Source organism: Rattus norvegicus, chromosome 12, assembly GCF_021556685.1.
Source record: "Rattus norvegicus strain SHRSP/BbbUtx chromosome 12, alternate assembly SHRSP_T2T, whole genome shotgun sequence".
NCBI lineage: Eukaryota > Metazoa > Chordata > Mammalia > Rodentia > Muridae > Rattus > Rattus norvegicus.
In genome coordinates, this window is record NC_141545.1 from 10,165,457 (window position 1) to 10,190,341 (window position 24,885).

The 24,885-nt window shown below is 37.9% G+C and overlaps 1 protein-coding gene across 1 annotated transcript in view; it reads left to right on the top strand.

Moving 5' to 3' along the window:
• Positions 1–1,455: 1,455 nt before the first annotated feature.
• Positions 1,456–24,885, top strand: part of LOC120093129 (vomeronasal type-2 receptor 116-like) — a 58,197-nt gene continuing 34,767 nt past the window's right edge. Inside the window, exons 1-3 of the mRNA XM_087579638.1 lie at positions 1,456–1,728; positions 2,399–3,205; positions 20,396–20,623. Of these exons, the coding sequence (XP_087435764.1) occupies positions 1,471–1,728; positions 2,399–3,205; positions 20,396–20,623 (1,293 nt within the window). The 5' untranslated portion in view covers positions 1,456–1,470. The remainder of the gene's footprint in view (positions 1,729–2,398; positions 3,206–20,395; positions 20,624–24,885) is intronic.

Below are 24,885 nucleotides of genomic sequence, written 5' to 3' on the forward strand. Positions count from 1 at the left end.
GAAGGACAGCCTTAGTTCATGGTGATCTGATAGGCGCATGAGATTATGTCTATCATCTTGTAATGTTGATGCTTATTTTGTGATCAAGTATATGGTCAATTCTGGAGAAGGCACCATGAGTGCAGAGTAGAAGCTGTATTATTTAGTTTTGGGATGAAATATTCTACAGATCTCTGTCAAATCCATTTGGTTCATAACATCTATTTGTTTCAAAGTATCTATGTTTAAGTTCTGTTTCCATGATTGGTCCATTCATTACAGTGGAGTGTTGAACTCTCCTACTACTATTGTGTGTCATGCACACTGACCACCCCACCAAGACATCGCAGGAACTAAACCACCATTCCAAGGGTACATGAAGATGCATGTGGTTCCAGCCACATATGTAGCAGAGGATGGCCTTTTCAGGCATCAATTGGAGGAGAGGCCTTTGGTCCTTTCAAGGCTCAATGCCCCAGGGTAGGGAAATGTCAGGGTGGAGAGGTGGGACAGAGTGGCTTGGTTGGTAGGGTAGCACCGCCATAAAACCAGGGGGAGATAGCAGGTTTTTGGAGGGGAAATCAGCAAAGGGATAACATTTGAAACAAAAATGAAAAAATATCCAACAAAAAAAATGTCAAAAAAAGGAGTTTGGTAACACCTACTAAAACTGGGTTAAAAAAATAGAGAGAGCTCAGGGAAAGAGACAAAACTAAAACAAAAATGTATGTACTTTACAGACTGCAGGTACTGTAATTTCTAGAAGCCTGACACCTATGCACTTAAATTTGAAATTTATTCTGAATATTCTCCCAAGGCCATGTTTCCAACCAGTTTTTCCAAGACAGCTAGTGAGTGAGTATTGCCCCTGGAATTTCATAAGAATGCTAACCTCATTCACGAAGCTCCAGTTTCATGACAAGATAACACTACCAACTTAAAAAACAGATGATAATTCCAACACAAAAGGATATAAATTTGAAAATTCTAGTAATATAAAGATATAATCATTTAATCCATGAAAGTAATTATGTTGCATACAAAATAATGGTCCTGGTTGGAATTTTTTCTCTTGCTAATATTTTTATTACTGTGAAAAATACCATAACAAAAGCAAGGTAAGGAAAAGGAGCTTATTTTGGCTTACACTTCCTGAGAGATTTTGGTCATCCTGTTAGATAAGACCACAGCAGACAGGAAAATAAGAATGGTAGGAGCTAGAAGTTGGCTGGTTACTTCATATTTTTACTCTGGAAACAAGAGATTAGATAGTAAGTAAAGTGACAATATAAAGCCCAAATGCCTTTCCCTAATGACCCAATTCCAGGAAGGCTCAACTTCTTGAAAGTTCTATACACTTCATGAATAATGTCATCAACAGAGGGCAGAGTATTAACATATGAAACTATTTGACATTCAAACAAGAGCAGCCCTACATATTCTTGTATCTTCTGCAGGTTAAATTTAAAAAACTACCAGATTGTTCTGGCAATGGTTTATGCCATTGAGGAGATCAACAGAAACCCCCATATTTTACCCAATGTGTCTCTGGGATATGATATATATAATGTCCTGTTCAATGAATGGTTTACATTGGATAGATGCATCACATGGATTTCTGGGCCAAAGAAGTATATGCCAAATTACACGTGTAGGAGAGAGATGAAGTCTATTGCAGCCCTCACAGGCATATCATGGATAATATCTTCCAATATAAGGACACTGCTAGAACTCTACAGATATCCACAGGTGAGAGTGTGTAAAGTGAAGAAAGATAAAGCCACATATAATTCAGTCCTTGTCCAAGGTACTAAAAGAGGATAAAAGAAACATGTGCTTATGCATCTGACAAGGTTTATTATCCCAAAGCGCAAGTATTCTGTGATGTAATCAGGACAAAGAAAAGGATTAGATTAGAACAGACATTGAATGCAGGGAACCCTGAGTGTAAAGGTATGATGTCAGGGTTTCTCTTCCTGCACAATACATAGTTTTGAAAAGCACCTTCGTGCCTAAAGTCATTGAGTCACAAACATGAGAACCAACCTTTGGATATCTAACATTCATATAAAACCAATTGAAGACAGTAAATTCTGTAATGTAAGTTCCGGTTAAGCAGGTCACAGATGAACCAGGGTAACCTAAACAGTGAGCTACAGGTTTACTTAGAATCCTTTGCAAAAAAGAAACAAAGAAACAAAGAAAGAAAAGAAGACTAAAAGAAAAATGAAAAAAATTAAAATAGTGAATAAGACAAAGAATTCCAATATTGACTTTGGCCTCATGTACACACAAATACAATCATGGTGCATGAATTCACATTATTTTACACGATTCTAAAAGCCTGTCATAATAGGACATGTGCTTTATGCTTACTCCTCTTAATTCTTTTATTCTCTTTATCTTCTTAAACTTTTAGCTGACCATTGGGACTTTTGACAGTAACCTGAATAATCATGAGCAGTTTCATGATATTTATCAAATAGCCTACAAGGACATGTATCTCACCCATGGCATTGTCTCCTTGTTGAATTATTTCCACTGGAACTGGGTAGGACTAGTTGTATCTGAAGGACGAAATGGTTTTCAGATAATCTCAGAAGTTAGGGCAGAAATGGACAGAAACAAAATATGTGTAGATTTTGTGGAATTGATCCGAGTTAGTGAAGTATCTTATTTACCAAGCTACCTATTGAATCCTACACATCTTGTGAAATCAACAGCAAATGTGATCATCACCTATGGTGACAGTGATTTTCTGAGGGGCTTTATGCTTTATTCAAGGAAAATTTTTGTTACAAGGAAAGTCTGGATCATGAACTCAGACTGGGATACTATCATCCAGTCACAGCATTTCATTTTACATTCATTCCATGGGAGCTTCATCTTTGCACATCACCACAAAGAAACCTCTGGTTACAGAAATTTTATCCAAACAGTTAATCCTTCCAAATACCCAGAAGATTTTTACCTTGCAAGGTTTTGGTTCTACTCTTTTAACTGCTCATTTGCTGATGATGACTGCAATACACTGGAGAACTGTCTGACTAACGCGTCCTTGCATGAAACTCCGGGGAGCCGTTTTGACATGGTCATGACTGAGTTTGCTCATAATATGTACAATGCGGTGTATGCCGTGGCCCACAGCCTTCACAAGATGCTTCTTCATCAAGTAGAAGTAAGACAAGTAAGAAAGGCAGAAGACCTGACATTTTCAGCCTGGCAGGTAATGTGTCTTTAATTGGCTTACTCACAACATCAATAATGGGATTTTCTCTCTCTCTCTCTCTCTCTCTCTCTCTCTCTCTCTCTCTCTCTCTCTCTCTGGAGCTGGAGACCAAACCCAGGGCCTTGCCCTCACTAGGCAAGCGCTCTACCGCTGAACTAAATCCCCAACCCCAACAATGGGATTTTCTAAATGTATGCTTTTGACGTCATGCTATTTATTATGGATCTCTAAGGGTATGAAAGAAATGACTTGTAACTGATAAAGGGGTAAGTAAGTCAAAACATATACAGAGGTTTTTAAGAAGGACAAAGTTTCCATGGACGGAAGACAGTGTTCTAAATCCACATCAGTGTTTTGTGTTGCCAGGTCAAAGATTTGTATATGAAAGGTTCAGAAAGTAGCTTCTCTTGTGAGCCCAATAGAAAGCAGAGGGAGACTGTGGAAGTAAGCTGGTAATCCAGAGATGATTGAGGAAGGTAGAGTGCTTAGGCACATTGAATCAAACAACATGGAGAGAGAAGTTACACAGACATGCTGGAGGATAAAAATAACTGAGAGTGATGTAGGTATATATTATAGGTAAAATATAGTATTATATTATATTAAATGTATAATTTAATAAAAATGTGAAGTCCTAGCTATGGAGAAGAGGATTAAAAAGAAAGGGAAGGGACTGAGATGATTAAAGATAAAACACTTAGTCAGAAGACTACCACAACATGCAGCAAAGCCTGAGGAGGCCAACTGGGCAATGAAGATGATTGATGATAGGGTACTCTCTTAGTCAGGGTTTCTATTCCTGCACAAAACATCTTGACCAAGAGGCAAGTTGGGGAGGAAAAGGTTTATGCAACTTATACTTCCACATTGCTGTTCATCACCAAAGGAAGACGGAAATGGAACTCAAGAAGGTCAGAAAGCAGTAACTGATGCAGAGTCCATGGAGGGATGTTACTTACTGGCTTGCTTCACCTCCCTTGCTCAGCATGCTCTCTTATAGACCCAGGACCACCAGCCCAGGTTCAGCATCACCCACAATGGGATGGGCCCTCCCCTCTTGATCACTAGTTGAGAAAATGCCTCACAGTTGGTCTCATGGAGGCATTTTCTCAACTGAAGCTGCTTTCTCTATGATAATTCCAGCTGTGTCAAGTTGACACACAAAACCAGCCAGTACAGGTACCTAGCTATATATAATTCTACAACTTGCAGTAAAGACATCAGAAGAAGTCGAGGATGGAAATGCAGGTGCATCAGGCTAGGGTGTTCAAGCAAAGTCTATTAACCTGATTTCACCAAAAGCAAGGAGTTTCCAGAAGTGTGCTGAAATTAAGGAATGCAAATTTAACACAGTCTTCCTTTACACCAGTGATGAACATATCAACAAAAAATGACAAAATAACCCCATTGACAATAGCCATAAAGAAATTAAACATCTAAGAATAAATCTGGGCAGGGCAACCAAACCAAGAAAGAGTTCTACCATGAAAACTTTAAGACAGTGAAGAAAGTAAATGAGTTGAAGAAGACACTAGAAAATAGAAAGACCTCCCAAAATAATGGGTTACAAAAATTGATGTTCTATATTGGTCATAGTTGACAGCGCAATTGACATTTAAAAGTAACTTCAATCAGTATTACACCATCATGAAATGTCAGCATGCAAAATTAAGAGCCAATATTTAGAGGGTCCTATCCCAATTTGAAGAGGACTAGTCAGCCAATGCCTGGTGAGATAAGTAGAGTAAGTTTTCTCCAGGGATGTGGTCCGGATAGGTTATCCAAACCCAAGTGGTCAGCAATAAACACATGCATATACAGACAAATTACAGTAAACAGACTCAGTATGACATGTTGAGGTGGGAGGTGAGTCATGAATTTCCAAGAAAAGTGTGGGCCATGGAAGAGAGGAGAAAAGCAGAAATGATGTGAGTAGTTTGGTTTTTTGGTTTGATTTGGTTTGGTTTGATTTAGTATAGTTTTGTTTAGTTGTGTTTGGTTTCCTCATGTATGAAATTCTCTAGAAAATAATTTTTAAAACATCACTCTCCTTCACAGGCTTATAAAAATCTTAAAATTAATGTGAAAGCACAAGAGAGCAAGAATAGATAAAGCAATCCTAAACAAAATGAATACAACTGGAGGTATCATCATACCTACTTTAAACTCGTACAAGAGTCATAATAATACAAATAGTACAGTACTGCCACAAAAACAGACACATATATAACCAGTACAATGAAATATAATGGAATATAATACAAAGAATAGAATACGTGAATAGGATAGGATAGGATAGGATAGGATAGGATAGGATAGGATAATAGAGGGCCCAGACATGAACCCACACATTTACAGTGAACTCAGATTTTAAGTAATCATGCCAAATGCATACATTGAAGAAATGACCGTATTTTCAACAAATGGTACTGTGCAAACAGGATTTTAATATGTAGGGAATGAAAATAGACCCTTATTTCTCAGTGTGAATAAAACTCAACTTCGAATTGACGATGGAACTCAGTATAAGTTGTGATACCCTGTAAATGCTATAGGAAAAGGCCAAAAATGTTCTTCAAATTGTGGACACATAAAAGCATTTTGAGATAACCCTGGAGGACAAGAAACAATAAAACAGGGAAAATGAGATCTCATGAGAGTAAAATATACTGTACAGCAAAGGAAACTCTTAGTAAAATGCCAGTCCACAGAAAGGGAAAATAATTTCCAAGCTTATATCTAATTAAGAATTGGGGGAAAATACACAAAGAGTTCATAAAATTCATACATGAAGGAAACGAACAGTACAGTTTTCAATTTGGCTATAGAACTAAAGAAAAAACTCTCAAAATAAGAAATAAATATAATGGCAACCTGATGGCAAGAGATGGCTAGTAAACACTTTTAAAAGTTTTCAACATCCTTAACCATCAAGGAAATACAGACCGAAACTACATTTAGAGTTCATCTAACCTCAGAATGGTCATCATCAAGCCACCAATGACAACAAATGTTACAGATGTGGAGAGTGACAGACTCTTATACACTGTTTGGTAGAAGTAAAAAGTAGTGCAGCAACTCTGGAATCAGTCTGGAGGTTTCCTTAAAAGATGAACTGGAACATATGAACCCTCACACACACGCACCCCATACCATTTCTGGTCATACACTCATGGACTCTATATTGTAGCACAGAAATGCTTGTACACTCATATTCACTGGTGACCTACGCACAGAAGCCAGGAAATTAAATCAGCCTAAATATCCATGAGCTAATGAATGCATAATGAAAATGTGGTGCCTACAAACAAGGGACTGTTATTTACATGTAAACAAAAATAAAATCACCACATTTTCAGAAAAATGGGTGAAACTTGTCAAAAAAATCATTCCCGATGTAGGGGCAGGCCCTTCTGGATGTTGCCCTCATGGAGAGCTGAATTCCAGGCCTGAGGAGTGACTTCAGGCCTGAGGACAGAGGTAAGACCAACTATCTGCTCCAAGTGACCGTCCTGGTGGACTCAGGATACACACCCACAGGAACAGCTGAAAGGCAGTGGACAGGAGCAACTACATGCCTGAAAGCAAAACTTTGTTCCCATACCTGTATGGGAGAAAACAGGAAAATAGGTCTACAGCACTCCTGACACACAGGCATATAGGACAGTCAAACTACTGTCAGAAATAGCAGAACAAGGTAACACCAGAGACAACCTGATGGCAAGAGGCAGGTGCAGGAACCAAAGTAACAGAAAGCAAGACTACGTAGCATCATCAGAGCCCAATTCTCCCACCAAAGCAAACACTGAATAGCCAATAACACCAGAAAAGCAAGATCTAGATTTAAAATCACATTTGATCATGATGATGGAGGATGACAATAAAGACATAAAGAACGCCCTTAGAGAAAAAAAGGAAAACACAATTAAACCAGTAGAAGCCATTAAAGAGGAAACACAAAAATACCTGAAAGAATTACAGGAAAACACAATCAAACAGGTGAAGGAAATAAACATGGAAATAGAAGCAATAAAGAAAGCACAAAGGGAGAAAACCCTGGATATAGAAAACCAAAGGAAGAGACAAGGAGCAGTAGATACGGGCATCACCAACAGAATACAAGAGATAGAAGAGAGAATCTGAGGAGCAGATGATTCCATAGAAAGTATTGACACAACTGTCAAAGATAATGTAAAACAAAAAAAAAAATACTGGCCCAAAAATACAGGAAATTAAGGACACAATGAGAAGATCAAATTAAGGATAATAGGTATAGAAGAGAGTAAAGACTCCAAACTAAAAGGACCAGTAAATATCTTCAACAAAATCATAGAAAAACCTTCCCTAACCTAAAGAAAGAGATGCCCATAAATGTACAAGAAGTCTACAGAACTCCATATAGATTGGAATAGAAAAGAAACTCCTCCTGTCACATAACGGTCAAAACATCAAATGCACAAAATATAAAAAGAATATGAAAAGCAGTAAGGGAAAAATGTCAAGTAACATATAAAGGCAGACCTATCAGAATTACTCCTGATTTCTCACCACAGAATAAAAAGCCAGAAGATCCTGGACAGATGTCATGCAGACCCTAAGAGAACACAAATACCAACTGAGGTTACTGTATCCAGCAAAGCTCTCAATTAATATAGATGGAGAAACCAAGATATTCTATGACAAAACCAAATTTACAAAATATCTTTCTACAAATCCAGCCCTACAAAGGATAATAAATGGTAAAGCCCAACTCAAGGAGTCAAGCTAGACACTAAAAAAAGCAAGAAAATAATCGTTTTGTAACAAAACAAAGAGAAGACAAGCACACAAACATAATCTAACCTCCAAATATGAAGATAACAGGAAGCAACAATCACTATTCCTTAATATCTCTCAACATCAATGGATTCAATTCCCTAATAAAAAGACACAGATTAACAAACTGTATTTGTAATGAGGACCCAGCATTTTGCTGCCTACAGGAAACACCCCTCAGAGACAAAAACAGACACTACCTCAGAGTGAAAGGCTGGAAAACAACTTTGCAAGCAAATGGTCTGAAGAAGCAAGCTAGAGTAGCCATTCTAATATCGAATAAAATCGATTTTCAACCAAAAGTCATCAAAATAGATAAGGAGGGACACTTCATATTGATCAAAGGAAAAATCCACCAGATGAACTCTCAATCCTAAATATCTATGCTCGAAATACAAGGGCACCTACATACATAAAAGAAACCTTACTAAAGCTCAAAGCACAAATTGCACCTCACACAATAATAGTAGGAGATTTCAACAACCTGCTCTCATCAATGGACAGATTATGGAAACAGAAATTAAACAGAGACATAGACAGACTAAGACAAGAAATGAACGAAATGGACTGACAAGATAATTACAGAACATCCTATCCTAAAACGAAAGGATATAACTTCTTCTCACCCCCTCATGGTACTTTCTCCAATATTAACCATAAAGTCAGTCATAAAACAGGCCTCAACAGATACAGACAGAAAGAAATAATCCCATGCGTGCCATCATACCACCACAGGCAAATGCTTGTCTTCAATATCAATAAGGGAAGAATGCCCACATATACATGGAAGTTGAACAATGCTCTACTCAATGATACCCTGGACAAGGAAGAAATAAAGAAAAAAATTAAAAACTACTTAGAATTTAATGAAAATGAAGGTAAAACGTACCCAAACTTATGGGACACAATGAAAGCTGTGCTAAGAGGAAAACTCATAGCTCTGAGTGCCTGCAGAAAGAAACAGGAGAGAGCATATGTCACCAGCTTGACAGCACACCTAAAATCTCTAGAACAAAAAGAAGAGAATACACCCAGGAGAAGTAGAAGGAGGCTATAATCAAACTCAGAGCTGAAATCAACCAAGTAGAAATAAAAATGACTATACAAAGAATCAAGAGAACCAAAAGTTAGTTCTTTGAGAATATCAACAAGATACATAAACCCTTAGCCAGAATAATGAGAGGACATAGAGCATGTGTTCAAATTAACAAAATCAGAAATGAAAAGGGAGACATAACTACAGAGCCAGAAGAAATTCAAAAAGTCATCAGCTCCTACTACAAAAGCCTATATTCAACAAAATTGAAAGTCTGGAGGAAATGGACAATTTCTAAGACAGATACCAGGTACCAAAGTTTAATCAGGAACAGATAAATGATTTAAACAACCCCATAACTCCTAAAGAAATAGAAACAGTCATTAAATGTCTCAGAAGCAAAAAGAACCCAGGTCCAGATCGATTCAGTACATAATTCTATCAGACCTACATAGAAGACCTCATACCAATTCTATCCAAACTATTCCACAAAATTGAAACAGATGGAGTGCTACCAAATTCCTTCTATGAAGCCACAATTACTCTTATACCTAAACCATACAATGACCCAACAAAGAAAGAGAACTTCAGACCAATGTCCCTTATGAATATCGACGCAAAAATACTCAATAAAGTTCTTGCAAATCAAATCCACGACCACATCAAAACAATCATCCTTCATGATCAAGTAGGCTTCATCCCAGGCATGCAGGAATGGTTTAATATATGGAAAACCATCAACCTAATCCACTATATAAACAAACTGAAATATAAAAAACGCATAATCATCTCATTAGAGGCAGAGAAAGCATTTGACAAAATTCAACACCTCTTCATGATAAAAGTCCTGGAAAGAGTAGGATTTCAAGGCCCATACCTAAACATAGTAAAAGCCATATACAACAAACCAGTAGCTAATATTAAACCAAATGTAGAGAAATCTGAATCAATCCCACTAAAATGAGGGACTAGACAAGGTTGCCCACTGTCTCCCTATTTATTCAATATAGTTCTTAAAGTTCTAGCCAGAACAATCAGAAAACAAAAGAAGATTAAAGGGATACAGATCAGAAAATAAGAAGTCAAAGTATCACAATTTGCAGATGATATGATAGTATATTTCAGTGATCCCAAAAGTTGCACTAGAGAACTACTAAACCTGACATACTCCTTCAGCAAAGTGGCTGGGTATAAAATTAACTCAAATAAATCAGTAACCTTCCTCTACACAAAAGAGAAACAAGCTGAGAAAGAAATTAGGGAAAAGATACCCTTCATAAGAGTCCTAAATAATATAAAATGCTTCGGTGTGACTTTAACCAAGCAAGTGAAAGATCTGTATGATAAGAATTCCACGTCTCTGAAGAAAGAAATTGAAGAAGATCTCAGAAGATGGAAAGATCCCCCATGCTCATGGATTGGCAGGATTAATATAGTAAAATAGCCATTTTACCAAAAGCAATCTATAGATTCAAAGCAATCCACATCAAAATACCAAACCAATTCTTTAGAGAGTTATACAGAACAATTATCAAATTCATCTGGAATAACAAAAAACCCAGGATAGCTACAACAATCCTCAACTATAAGAGGACTTCCGGGGGAATCATTATCCCTGAACTCAAGCAGTATTACAGAGCCATAGTGATGAAAACTGAATGGTATTGGTACAGAGACAGACACATAGACCAGTGGAATAGAATTGAAGACCCAGAAATGAACCCACTTGATTTTTGACAAAGAAGCCAAAACCGTCCAATGGAAAAAAAGATAGCATTTTCAGGAAATGGTGCTGGTTCAACTGAAGATCAGCATGTAGAAGAATGCAGATCGATCCATGCTTATCACCCTGTACAAAACTTAAGACCATCTTTATCAAGGACCTCCACATCAAACCAGATATACTCAAACTAATAGAAGATAAAGTGGGGAAGAATATCAAATACAAGGGCACTGGAGAAAATTTCCTGAACAAAAGACAAATGGCTTATGCTCTAAGAAAAAGAATCAACAATTTGGATCTCATAAAACTGCAAAGCTATTTTAAGGCAAAGGACACTGTTGTTAGAACAAAATGGCAACAAACCGATTGGGAAAAGATCTTTACCAATCCTACAAAAGATAGAGGCCTTATATACAAAATATACAAAGAACTCAAGAAGTTAGACTGCAGGGAGACAAATAACCCTATTAAAAATGGGGTTCAGAGCTAAACAAAGAATTCACAGCTGAGGAATTCTGAATGGCTGAGAAACACCTAAAGAAATGTTCAACATCTTTAGTCATAAGGGAAATGCAAATCAAAACAACCCTGAGATTTCACCTCACACCAGTGAGAATGGCTAAGATCAAAAGCTCAGGTGACAGCAAATGCCGGCGAGGATGTGGAGAAAGAGGAACACTCCTCCATTGTTGGTGAGATTGCAGACTGGTGCAACCATTCTGGAAATCAGTCTGGAGGGCCTTCAGAAAACTGGACATTGAATATACACAATAGAATATTACTCATCTATTAAAAAACAGTGACTTTGTGAAATTCATAGGCAAATAGATGGAACTGGAAAATATCATCCTAAGTGAGGTAACCCAATCACAGAAAAACACACATGGTATGCACTCATTAATAATTGGATATTAGCCAAAATGCTCAAGTTACCCTAGATGCACAGAAGACATTAAACTCATGGAGGATAACCAAAATGTGAATGATTCACTCCTTCTTTAAAAGGAGGGATTAGGGAGGCAAAGTTTAGAACAGAGACAGAAGGAACACTCATTCAGTGCCTGCCCCACATGTGGCCCATAAATGTACAGCCACCAAACTAGATAAGATGGATGAAGCAAAGAAGTGCAAGCTGACAGGAATGGGATGTAGATATCTCCTTTGAGAAACAGCCATAATAGAGCAAATACATAGGCAAATGCCATCATTAAACCACTGAACTGAGAACGGAACCTCCATTGAAGGAATCAGAGAAAGGACTGAAAGAGCTTGAAGGGGCTTGAGACCCATATGAACAACAATGCCAACCAACCAGAGCTTCCAGGAACTAAGCCACTACCCAAAGACTATACATGGACTGACCCTGGGCTCCAACCTCATAGGTAGCAATGAATAGTCTAATAAGAGCACCAGTGGAAGGGGAACCCCTGATCCTGCCAAGACTGAACCCCCAGTGAACCTGATTGTTGAGGGGATGGTATTAATGGGGGGAGGATGGGGAGGGGAACACCCATAGAGAAGGGGAGGGAGAGGGGCTAGGGGGATGTTGGCCCGGAAACCGGGAAAGGGAATAACAATCAAAATGTAAGTAAGAAATACCCAAGTTAATAAAGATGAAAAGAAAAATATTTAAACTTCAGCAAAAAGAAAAGAAAAGAAAAGTTGAGGGAAGGACTAAAGGTATTCAAGGGGATGGCAACAACATAAGAAGACCAACAGTACCAACTAACCCAGACCCCTCACATCTCCCAGAGACTAAGCCATCAATCAAAGAGCATACATTTTCTGACCCAAGGCTGCAGGCACGTATGTAACAGAGGATTTGTCTAACCTCAGTGGGAGAGGATGGGCCTAATCCTATACAGACTTGATGGCCTGGGGGAAGGGGAATGGAGTGAGCACACACTCAGGGGTTAAGGGATGGTGAGATGGGTGAAGAACTCTTGGATTTGGGACTGGAAAAGGGGACAACTTTTGGAATGTAAATAAAGAAAACAATTCTTTTAAAAAAGGGAGAACAGGAGAGATAGCTAATCATAATAAAGAATGTATAACAAAACCATTGAAAACGTACTATATGTAATTTAACTTGAAATAATATTCTTTTAAAGATATGAGGATAGAAACACTATATGGCTGGATAATTTGAGTGTTTATAGAAGCCGAGATTTACTAAACAAAAATTCTAGTAACAGGTATAGGACACCTTCTTACGACTTCTTCTTGATCAAAGAGACCCCCAATAGTCCCCAACCAAAAATAAAAAATATAGGTTCCTGGCACTCCTTTTGGTTACAGGCCAAAAATGGTATGTAGTAACCTACTTCATCAGGGAGCTCATACCACATCAGATGCAATTACAATTGAGCTGTAAGCACCTTTGCTGGCCAAATTTCAGAGTATAAGATGCAGGTTGCTGGGCATCAGTGATTGTATTAGTCTGGGCCCTCCAGAGTGACTTGTAGGATGTGGTCAAGCTAATCAAACAATGGCTGGCTATAAAGAGAAAGTCCAAGTATCCTATTGTGGTTCAGTGAACAATGCTGGACATCTCAGCTGGTCTTTAGTATATGATGGAACCCAGTAGAAGTAGGCTACAATTCCACTGGAAAAAATTGACTTGCTAAAGAGGAGAGAGTAAGCAAGCAAAAAGCATAAGCTTCCCTCTTCCATGTTCTATGTAGGATTTCAGCAGAAGACATAGACCAGATCATATCTGGATCAAAGATCTGGGTTAAAGACCTGTCTTTTCTCAAATCTAGAGATTGGAATTAAAGGCTTCTCTTCCTACATCGAACATCTACATTAGAAGTGGATCATCCTACTTCAAATTATGCAAAACTTCCTCAAAGATGTACCCTCCATTTTGGGTATTAGTTGAGTATAGATGTAGTCAAATTGACAACCAAGAATATAAAACAAAAGCCCAACACTTGTCAACTTGAAACACAATCATAACTCATGGCCACTTAGTTTTTAAAGAAAAACAATAACCAGGTCACGATGACACATAAACATGATATAGCTGTCCCTCATACAACCACAAATGCACTATGAATTTAACATCAGAGGCAATGCCCCTTGAGAGACAATGTCTAGTGTCTCCAATATAAATATGATAACCACTGATATGCTCTTAATTGATGTTTCATTACATAATAGAGAAATTAAAGAAAAAAAGACAGATATCTGTATAAACACATTCTTAACAAATATAACAGAAACACTCATATCAATTATAATTCTCATTTCCACAACTGGTCATATGGCCTTAACTTATATTTATACTTATGTTTCTCTACTACCCATGCTGTCTTTGCTCCACCCTTGCCAAGCACCCCAGCAAGTCTTGGAGCTTTTCCTGGAGCAATGACTCATACAATCATGTCCTTTGTCATCTTGCCTGGATTAGGCCCTTGCAGTTTCCCATTGATTTAATTGACATGACAGTGCCAGGAAACTCCCTAAAGGATATTCTGAATTCAAGTCATAATCCTCCATATCTCTATTGTGGAGAAACAAGCCAATTTTTCCATGGTAATGTGGATCAGTCACCCCTCCAAACTGTCACTCCTGTTTCAGCCTGCTATAGTTGTAGGGTATTGACATGCAGGCCTGAGTATGCTTCTTATTCTCAGAATGTGGACTTTGGTATTAAAAATGCAGTTGAATGTTTTAAGCAGGGCTTAAGGGGCAATATGGACAGTGTTGCCGAGAACAATGTAAATTATAATGGCCTGACTCAAGAGGTTTCAGAGGAGAATATTAGTAAATGACAGATCATTCTTGTAATATTTGTAGGGCAAAAGTGGCTCCTTTCTTCGCTTGTCAAAAAAAATAGCCTGGGCTTTAGCCCTCAATTTATTTAAGAGTTCTTGATAAATGGCATTGGCAGATGAGATTTCAAAATAGTCTAATACTATTTCTGTGATAGTGCTTAGTGATCTTATGCAGATCTATAATGAAAAGAAACATGCTGAGCAAGGAAAAATACCAAAGGTTTGATTTGAAGGAGAAGAGAACACCAGGAAGTGTAATCAGGCTAAGTCTTTTACTTAAAAAGATGAAAAGGTTTTAAAGACTGATATTAAATGTGATAAAGGGGTGATGACCACAGGGAAAGACTCCACCAAGCTAAGCTTCCAACTTGTGAAAAGAAATTAAAGAAAAACATAAGAAGTGAAGGAAAACATCCAAGACAGAAATGAGATACAGATGTAATTGAACAAGAGGCCATATTCCAGACCTTGCAAGCAGCAGAACTTGACAGTTAAGGCCACATATTTTTGTCTTTAGAGTCAAGGATACAGGTAATGGGTTATAAAATCTCCCTCTGTGACTAAGGAAACCACTGTGGCCAGGTATATGACAGGAGTATCCCTGCATGCAGCCCATAGAAACTGCTGTGTAAAGCTATGCAGATAAATCCTGTATTTCATTGAAAACTCCAAGACATTAGAGATTCCAGAGCTCTGGGATACCTGCCAAGGAAAGCTGCGAACAAGGTATGGAACCAGTTCAAGATAGAAATGTGTGATGCAGTCAACAAACCTGAAAGGAGTTGCAGATATGAGTTTGCCCAGATGCATTTGAATCTTGCTTTGGTCCAGTATTGCCTCATAATGCTCTCCTTCTTTCCATTTAGAATGGTAATGTATATTCTGTCCCAATATATGTCACAAGTATGTGACCTGTATTTTAATTTTAAGGTCTTATAACTAAGAGGTTGCCTTCAGTCTCAGAGGAGACTTTGAACTTTGAAATTTTAAGCAATGTTGAAACTGTGATGCACTATGGGGACTTTTGAAGTTGGATTAGTTGCACATTGCATTATAACATGGAAACACGCCTAACAGGGGCAGAGGTGGGATGTGGTGGTTTGTTCATGAAAGACCACCACACGTTCATTTGCTTGAATGCTTATTCACCAAGGAATGCCACTTTTGAAAGGATTGAGAGGTGTGAACTTAATGGGGTATGTGTGGCAAGTTGGAAAAAGTGTGTTACTGAGGGTGGGCTTTGACATTTCAAAAGCTCAAGTCAGACCCAATGGCCTTCCCTTCTTCCTGCTGCCTGTGGATCCAGATATAAAACTCTCAGCTCCTTCTCTTGAACCATGTCTGACTACATTTCATCATGCTTCCCACCATGCTGACAATGAACTAAACCCCTGAAGCTGTAAGAAAGCCCCATGAAATATTTTCCTTTAGAAGAGTTGTCATTGTCATGTCTTTTTACAGCAATAGAAGATTGACTGAAACAGTGATCATACATATTGTGAGGCCTGCAAATTTTAATACCAACTTGCTAAGCCATTTGTAAAATAGTGACACTTTTGTTATGAGGGTAAACAGTCTCTAATTGCATTTGTGGCCCACTCCACAGCAAAGAATCCTTGAATATTCCTGAATTCTAGTCAAAACCATGTAGCTGAGGAAGTAAGTTGTAATGGGTAATTTATAACTGTTTAGTTAAATTTACATAGTGTGAAACTGCCTTATAAATAATTGTTTAAGGCTCTATTATATACCAGTGCTACTCTCAGCCACAATAGAAGAAGCCTGTCTTCACAGTAAGCACTGATTCAGTCACACTTGTTCCAGGTGCTGAGAATAAGTGACTGTTGTGTGTTGAGCTCTATACTAGACATTTATTTATAGCACCATTCTCTGAGGTTCAGGAATCATTCCAGAAGAGGGGTATGGAAAGAATATTGCTGAAGAACATGGAGAAGTGCTGCAAAATATCATCTTCTAAGAATGCAATCATGGCAATCTTGAACTAGAAGCTTAAGTTACTTGTGCTGGATCTGCACGACACTAGCTATATCAATGATCTATGGAAAGGGAAGGGTACCCTACTCTCGTTGTGGAGCTATTGAGTACTAAAATGTCTGAAAGATTAGACATCATCATTGTCTTCAATTTTGTACCAACTGACATTCCACTTTCAGGCTCAAGAAGTTTCAAACTATGATCAAACAGAAGACCTCAACTTCCCATAGAAAATCTTTACATGACAGGAAAAGTAAACCACCAATTTTGCCATTCCTAATATACAGATTTTTTTATCATTTCTTAAATGTATATAGAAGTATTTGATCTTTTTATCCTAATCAAACTATCTTATCCACCCCCCTAGAGTTGAAACCTTTTATCCAGCAGTCATACCTCTCATTTTAACATCATTTCTGTGTCTCACTCTGTCTAATTATTATTCTTCACATAAACATGACTGGGTTATTTACCAAAACATGGGCAATGTATTACTAGTTACAACACTGCACAGAATGGCACTTCCTCTCCTGGAACTTCTGCCTGACCATAGATCTTCAGTAAGGTATGGAGACTCTTATGTTACTCCCCCACTGAATGATGGGTCATAATGAGTAAAATTTAACATAGGTCATACATGCATAATAACAACTGCAATAAATTCATGTATGCAACAGCAGATTATCATCCAAAGTATAGTGTTTTTATACTTATCATCTATAGCTTATTTCCTATGGCCCTGTCTTCTGCAATATTCCATGAGTATTAATGCCTCCAGCATTAGCTACCCAATGTTCTTCTCTGCAAGCCGCGGTTTTTATTTCTTTCTGCTCCACTTGTTCTTTCTCATTCTAGATCTCTGTAAGAGTTGTTAACAATAATGATGTCACAGATTCAGTATTGGGCTGTCTTGAAATTTCACCCACCAAGAAATCAGTTTGGTACTTGTTAAAAACCCTGGGCAGGTTTTTAGGACGATGGCAGAGGCACGTGGAATTTTACCCCCAAATGTCATAGGAATGTCCTCTTAACCAGTTGCTACTGTTTTTCCTTTCTGCAACCTCTTGATCTCTCCCCACTGTTCATATATGCTGTTCTCAACAGTGTCTTCCAGGCTCTACTAAAAGGCCCTTTAATCTCTCTTTATAACAATCAACTGCTTTTCTACTCCAAAGTTCCACAAACTCCCACATTCTTCCACAAAACAAAATGGTTTTGTTCTTCACAGCAATATGTCTTTCCGGGTTAATAACATCTGTGTTAGTTACATTTCTGTTGCTGTGAATAAGCACTGTGTACAAAGCAACTCAAAAGAACGTTGTCTTCCTCTTACAGTTCTAGAGGCTTAGAGGCCATAATTGTAAGGACAGCATGAGAGGACATGTTAGGCCTGATTAACAACCAAAGCGGGATGCTGAGAGCTCACACCCTCTAACTCAAGAATGAATCAGAGCTGGCAAACTGGGGCAGTATGAATCTTTAAACTATGAAGGTACACACCCAATGGCATACTTTCTCCAACAAGGCAGCATCTCCTAATCCTCCTCCTAACAACAGCAGCAACGAAGGAAAAACTGTTCAAATATCTGTCCCTATGAGGGACATTTTATCATTCTAACTTTTACATAAGTCAAATATACTATTTCTTAGCAATTTGACCACTTATAAACCTTTGTGTTACCCACTACTCACTCCAAGAAATTCTTCTAATTAATACAGAAAGCAAAACTAACAGGCGAGTATTATCATAAGTATTTAGAAAGCAGGTGGATACCATTTCTATTTAGCAATGTAACTGTATGTTCCTTGCTAAGGTCAATGTCCTCCCCCACCACGACTGAAAGCTATGAATTCCCTCCATGTTCTGTGTTTCAAATTCATTGTTACATTCATGTTACTATCTTTCCAGTGAACGTATCTAGACAAAGAGGTCATTATCATAATCAAAGGGTTTGCAGCTGAGTACTATTAATGATTTTGCTTCCCCAAAATTATCTACGGTTTTCACCCCTAAAGGCTAGCCTAGAGAAAGGACTCTAGCCTCAGGTCTAGCTTGGTACATTTAACAATAATATGAGTGATGGACAAGCAGAAGCAGTGGCATTAGCCTGAGTTGTTTGGGCAATATCTGGATCCCCTGACAAACAATTCCTAAGAAATTAATCTATACCAAATACTGGGATTTTTGCTTCATAATCTTTGGCTTCTGTGAGAAGAAATATCCAATAATGCTAGATGCATCAATTCAAAACAAATTTTTAATTATAATTTTATTAGACAGAAAAGCCAAAAGATTTCCACAGGCCTTTTCATACTTGGTTAGTTAAATTATCTCCCCATCCTCTTCTCTATTCTTCACTCCTATTCTGGATTAAACTTTTCTACCTACAATGCTCTTCCATTCCTTAAGTGTTCTAATATGTCCTCCTCAGCACCTATTGCCACTTCTCCTTCCCTCTCTCATAAACCCATTCTAACTCCCTGGTCCCTATAAACATCCCATTTAAGATTACAAATCTAACCATTCAAAGTTATCATCTACAAATGACAAAGAACACATTACCTTGGTCTTCCTGGTCTTGCATTGCTTCATTCAGTATGCTGATTTCCAGATACATCCATTTTCCCAAAATTACCATAATTCCATTTTTCTTTACAGATGAATAAGAGTCCATTATGTAAATGTACCACATTTTACTTATCTATTTATCAGTTTATTAACATCTATGCTGATTTAATTTCCTAAATGTTTTGAAATAGGGTAAGTGCCTTTGCAGTAAGATTTAGGGTCCTTTCAGCATATGCCTTTTTATTTACTTAAATAAAAAGGAAAGGAAAACTATTTCTTTGTTGTTCTCATTATTGCTGTTTTTGAAGAATGTAATATGCTTAGATTTCCTGGTTTCACATTTACTATCAGGCCAAGACCTACAACAAACTTCTGATCCTCCTGACTCTACATCCTGAGTGCTGAGATAGCAGACATGTACAACTATACCCAGTCTATGCACAGCCAGGATCAAACCCAGGATTTCACTAATTCTAGGCGACTCTACCAACTGTAAGAAAACTTACTGATGTGTCTAAGTGATTTTAAGCCTACTCAAAGAATTTCATCTATCACCATTTATGTGTTTGAGGCCTCTTGTTACTCTGAGCAGTGTAATGGCTAGTCTTTTCAATTTGACACAAAGGAGAATTACATGGGAAGGGGTAAAGTCAACTGAATAATTGTATCTATCAGATTAGCCTGTGGGCAAGTCTGTGGGTCTTTTTCTTGATTAACGATTGATGATATGTTGAAGAGGCCAGCCCACTGTGGACAGTGCCATCCCTAGTCAAGTTTTCCTGAGTTGCATAAGAATGAACACTGAGTAAGCCATGGAAGCAATTCAAGGAGCACATTCCTCCACAGTCTCTGCTTTATTTCCTCCCTCCAGGTTCCTGCCTTGATTTCTTTTTTTGGCCTTCCACAGTCTTCAGGACTGTAACCTGTAAGCTCTTTATCAAAGCAACAGAAAGGAATACAAGACAGGTTAATTCTGAAAATAAATGGATGGGCTAACTTTTCTTAGACAAACTGACAATTACCTGACTTTCATTCATTTACTAAGAGTTTTGTAGATGATTCAGAACTTTCTGTAGGACTGACATTTTCAGAAATGTTACACAATTAGTCACACATATGCTGCCATTTGTCCTATGTTTTATATACCTGTTTAAATTTGCCTTATGCTTCAAAGATATACATAATAAGAGACTTTCACTAACTCTTGGGTATTTGTCTTCACCCCTGTACTAACTTAATCATAAGGTATTGCATAATCTATCCTTTTTAGCTGCACCCTTTTCTGAAGAATATGCAGTTTACTAATCCCGCTGGAGAACAAGTCAGTTTGGATGAGAAAATGAAATTGAATGCAGAGTATGATATTCTCAACTACTGGAACTTTCCAGAAGGTCTTCAACTTAAAGTGAAAGTTGGACAATTTTCCCCTTATGGTCCACTTGGTCAAAAATTATCTTTATCTGAGGACACAATAGAATGGCCCACAGAAATTACAGAGGTGAGTTGGGTATAACGGTAACACTTTGTACTATATGTAATAATATCTTGTTTGCACTACCCCTAACCAAAGAAGCTATCTGCAATAGACACACTCTCATAAAGAAAAAAGTAGTTTCTTCCAGTGGAGGCTCACTTCAGGGCAGGCCCTAAACCTAGGAAACTCAGTGCTACTTATATAGATTTTTTAAAAATTAATTTTTATACATATTTCATTGTTTGGGCCCTTATTGTCGTATTGGTGTTTTGCTGGTGTGTGTGTATGTGTGTGTTTGTGTGTGTGTGTGTGTTTGTTTGTGTGTGTGTGTGTGTGTGTGTGTGTGTGTGTGTTGGGTATTTCTTTTCTGGTTTGTTTTCTTCTTTTTTAAACAGAAAGAAAAGTGATAGAGTTCAGTAAGTGATGAGTTGGTGGAGAATTTAATGTCTCACTTTCACCAATGAACAGGTCATCTAGTCAAAAACTACATATAGAAATACTAAAGCTAAAGTATGTTATAAACCAAGTGAACCTAACAGATATCTGTAGAACATTCCAACCAAACAGAAAAGAATATATCTTCTTTTCAAGACTTCATGACACTTTCTTCAAAAAGACATTCTCAGTCTAATAGCAAGTCTCAATAAATGGTAAAAATGAAAATAAACTCTTATATCCTACATCCTATCTACCTAAATATCAACAATAACAGAAAAAAACAGAGAACTTACAAACTCACAGAAACTGGAAATTCTCCACTGAATGAAGCAATGAGTCAAAAAGAAAGAAATTAAGGAGTTTCTAGATTGCAATGAAAATGAATACACAACATACCCAAACTTACAATGTTGGGGTTTAAATTAAACTCTTGAGAAGAGATAATGAATTTGTGGGCACAGGCATGGGAACAGCTAAGGCTGTCATTTCTCAAGAAGGAAGTGTGGAATTACAACAAATGTGAAAAGAAACACATAAATGCCTTTGGCTGTCACAAATTCCTGGAAAATAGTTAGGTTTAATGATGTTCCCAAACCTCAGATGTTTTTCAGGAGGAAAAAAACATTGTTGTGATTTACGTAACCTTGAATATGCTAGCCTATGAATAATCAGGCTTCCTTTAGTAAATGTAAATCTGTAACTTTATTATGAAGGGAAATGTAACAATAAAAAGACACTTCAAGCCAAAATTAACTGAAAGAGAAGGGTATAGTTATCAAAGGAAAAAATCCACAAAAATGATATGTCAATTCTTAACATCTATCTTTCAAACACAGGGCACCAACATTTGTAAAGTGGGAGAATTCAATGCCTAACTTTCACCAATGAACATGTCATCTTTAATTGTACAGTTTACACTCTTGTGTTCTCTAGCTTAGAATCCACTGTATTTCCCATTTCAATTGTTTAGCATGCACGCAAGAAGGAATTCGGATCAACTTTCATGTTAAACTCTTTGGAGTATATCTGTACTCCAAAGAACAAAGTAGTATATCTGAGTCAATACAGGACTTGTCTTCACTGGTCTTTGCTGGTCTATACTGGTTTTCACTGATCTTTACTGGTCTTTGCTGGTCTTCACTGATATTTGCTGGTCTTTCCTGCTCTTCACGGGTCTTTATTTCTTAGAGAGTAATGCGGCAAAGAACTTCACATGGTATTTGATTCTTGCCTTATCTCCTGATTTGGTGGAGCCTTTCAGTTTCTGCTGGATTGAGCTACTGCTACTGATTCACGTTTGTTGTTTATTATTGGGCTGGACTGCTGGTATCCTAACCTAAAAGAATGGAATCACCTCTGCAGTTGATTCTCTTCCATCTGCTCAATCATATGTCTTCTTGGCACATGTACTCTGGCAACTGTCACTGATGCCTGCTTTGACTCTGTCTCTCTTGGCTTTTACAGCCTACTACTACAAAAGTCATGCCAATGCATCAGAGAGCTCATCTCACCTTGCTAAACACCCATCAGGTGAAAAGGAATGTCTGTGCATGCCCAGCAGTAGAAAGCCAACAAAAAATACTTTGTGGCATCTTTGGAAGTTCATTGTCTCTTAATGTTGTGTCAGGACATTTTTTTAATGTTACCATATGGGGTTTTTTTTGTGTTTTTATGAGAATCCTGTCTGCCATCATGAATCCTGTCTGCCATCGTGTATGTGTGTGTGTGTGTGTGTGTGTGTGTGTGTGTTGTGTGTGTGTGTGTTTCATATGCTTTATATTTGGCTTTTTTCTTCTGTTTGTGTTATTTTAAATTTTTGTTTTGTTTTATTTAATTGTGTAGTATTATTCATCATTATTATTATTCCTTAGACATCTTTTTGTTTACTAATGAAGACAGAAAGGGGATATTCAGATGGGAGAAGAAAGGGACAGGAATTAGTGAGAGCTGGACCAGGGGAAACCATAGTCAAAACACACTGAAAGAAAAAAAAATCCATAAGAAGCCCAAACGAATGGGGAAAAAACAGATTTTTTTAAAAAAGAAATATAACAAGAAACATACCAGGCAAACAAAGCACACAGGAACGAAATCAAAGTCAGAAACCATAATACATGAACAAAGACTAATGAGACAAAATAAATGGTTAAGCAAAGCAATAGAAGACAAAAGTCTGGAACAATTCTATTGTCCATCTACAGCTTGACATTGAGGCTATCATTAAATGTGGTTAATATACAGAAGGAGACTTCATTATGTAAAACTAAGTTACAGATGTCAGTTGGAGATAGGATCTTGGTCCAGTTTTTGCTCTCAGCACTGAAACTCTGTTTGGCTTGAACCTATTCAGTCCCTGAACATGCTGACACAGTGCGATTTCTTATGTTCATCAGTTCTAATTTGTCTGGAGATACTGCTCTACTTCCTCTTGCACAAAGTTCCCCAGACCTTGAGGAAAGGGATGTGATGAAGATATTCTATTTAGAACTGAGTGCTCCAAATTTTCTCACCCTTTCACATAGTCTAATCATAGGTCTCTGTGGTCCAATCCACTCGAAGTTTCTCTGATGATGATGATTAAGTGAGGCACTGATCTCTTGTATGGCACAGTGTTATTAGGAGTCATTTTATGTGTATGTTCCTTTAGAAGAAGAATACTTGATTTTCCCTAAGTCTCTAGCATATCCAGTATAGGTCTTTGAAACACATGTCATTTTCTTTCTGTAACTTTTTTCAGTAATTAATTAAATTGCATCCAGACCATCCCTACTCTCTTCCCAGTGCCTGCCTCTTCCTATCTCCCTATTCCTTACTCCTCAGAGAAGGAGAAAACTCCCACACACATCAATCTGCCTGAGCCTATCAAGTTGTAGTAGGACTAAGCACATCTTTTATTCTTAAGTCTACACAAGACAGCCGAATTAGGGGAAAGGAATTAAAAAGCAGGCAACAGAGTCAGAGACAGACTCTGATCCAGTTGTAGAAGACCCACATGAAGACAAAGCTGCACATCTGTTACATATGTGTAGGTCTCCTAGGTCTGTTCCACTTATGCTTTTTAGTTGCTGGTGCCCTTGACCTCTCTGGCTCCTTCAATCCTTTCCAATCCTTTCTTTCTCTTTTCCACAAGATCCCCTGAGCTCTAGCTAATGCTAAACTAAGGGTCTCTGCTTCTGTTTCTATCAATCAGCTGCTGGGTGAATCCTCTCACATGACAGTTATGTTAGGCTCCTGTCCATAAATATACCAGAATATCCTTAATATTGTCATGGGTGGGCCCTCCCTCATGACATGGGACCCAAGTTGTAACAATCATTGGTTGGCCATTCCCTCATATTTTGCTCCAAGTTTATCTCTGCACATCATGTAGGCAGGACAAGTTGTGGGTTGGAGGTTTTCTGCTTAGGTTGGTGCCCCATTCCTCCATTGGAAGTCTTCACTGGCTATACGGAGTAGCTATTTCATGTTCCATATCCATTACTGCTGAAAGCCTTGGCTAGGCTCATGCTCATAGATTGTTGGAGTTCCCTTTCTCCTAGGTTTTTGCTCCTTCCAGAGATGCCCCCACACTTCACTACAAATACCAGCACCCTGTCCTAGTCTTCTCTACCTCTCTTCTCCCTATAGTTGATTCCTCCTGTTACCCTCCCCTCCCTGTCTCCTACCAAGTTCCCTCAATCCACCCAATCTCCTGTTCTCAGTGTATTTCCTGTTCTCAGTGAGATTCAAGCACACCCTTCCCCTTAGGTTTCCTTGTTGTTTGGCTTTTTTGTGTTTATGGATTCCAGCATCAATATTTTGCATTTGATGGCTTATAAGTGAGTTCATACCATGGGTGCCTTTCTGCA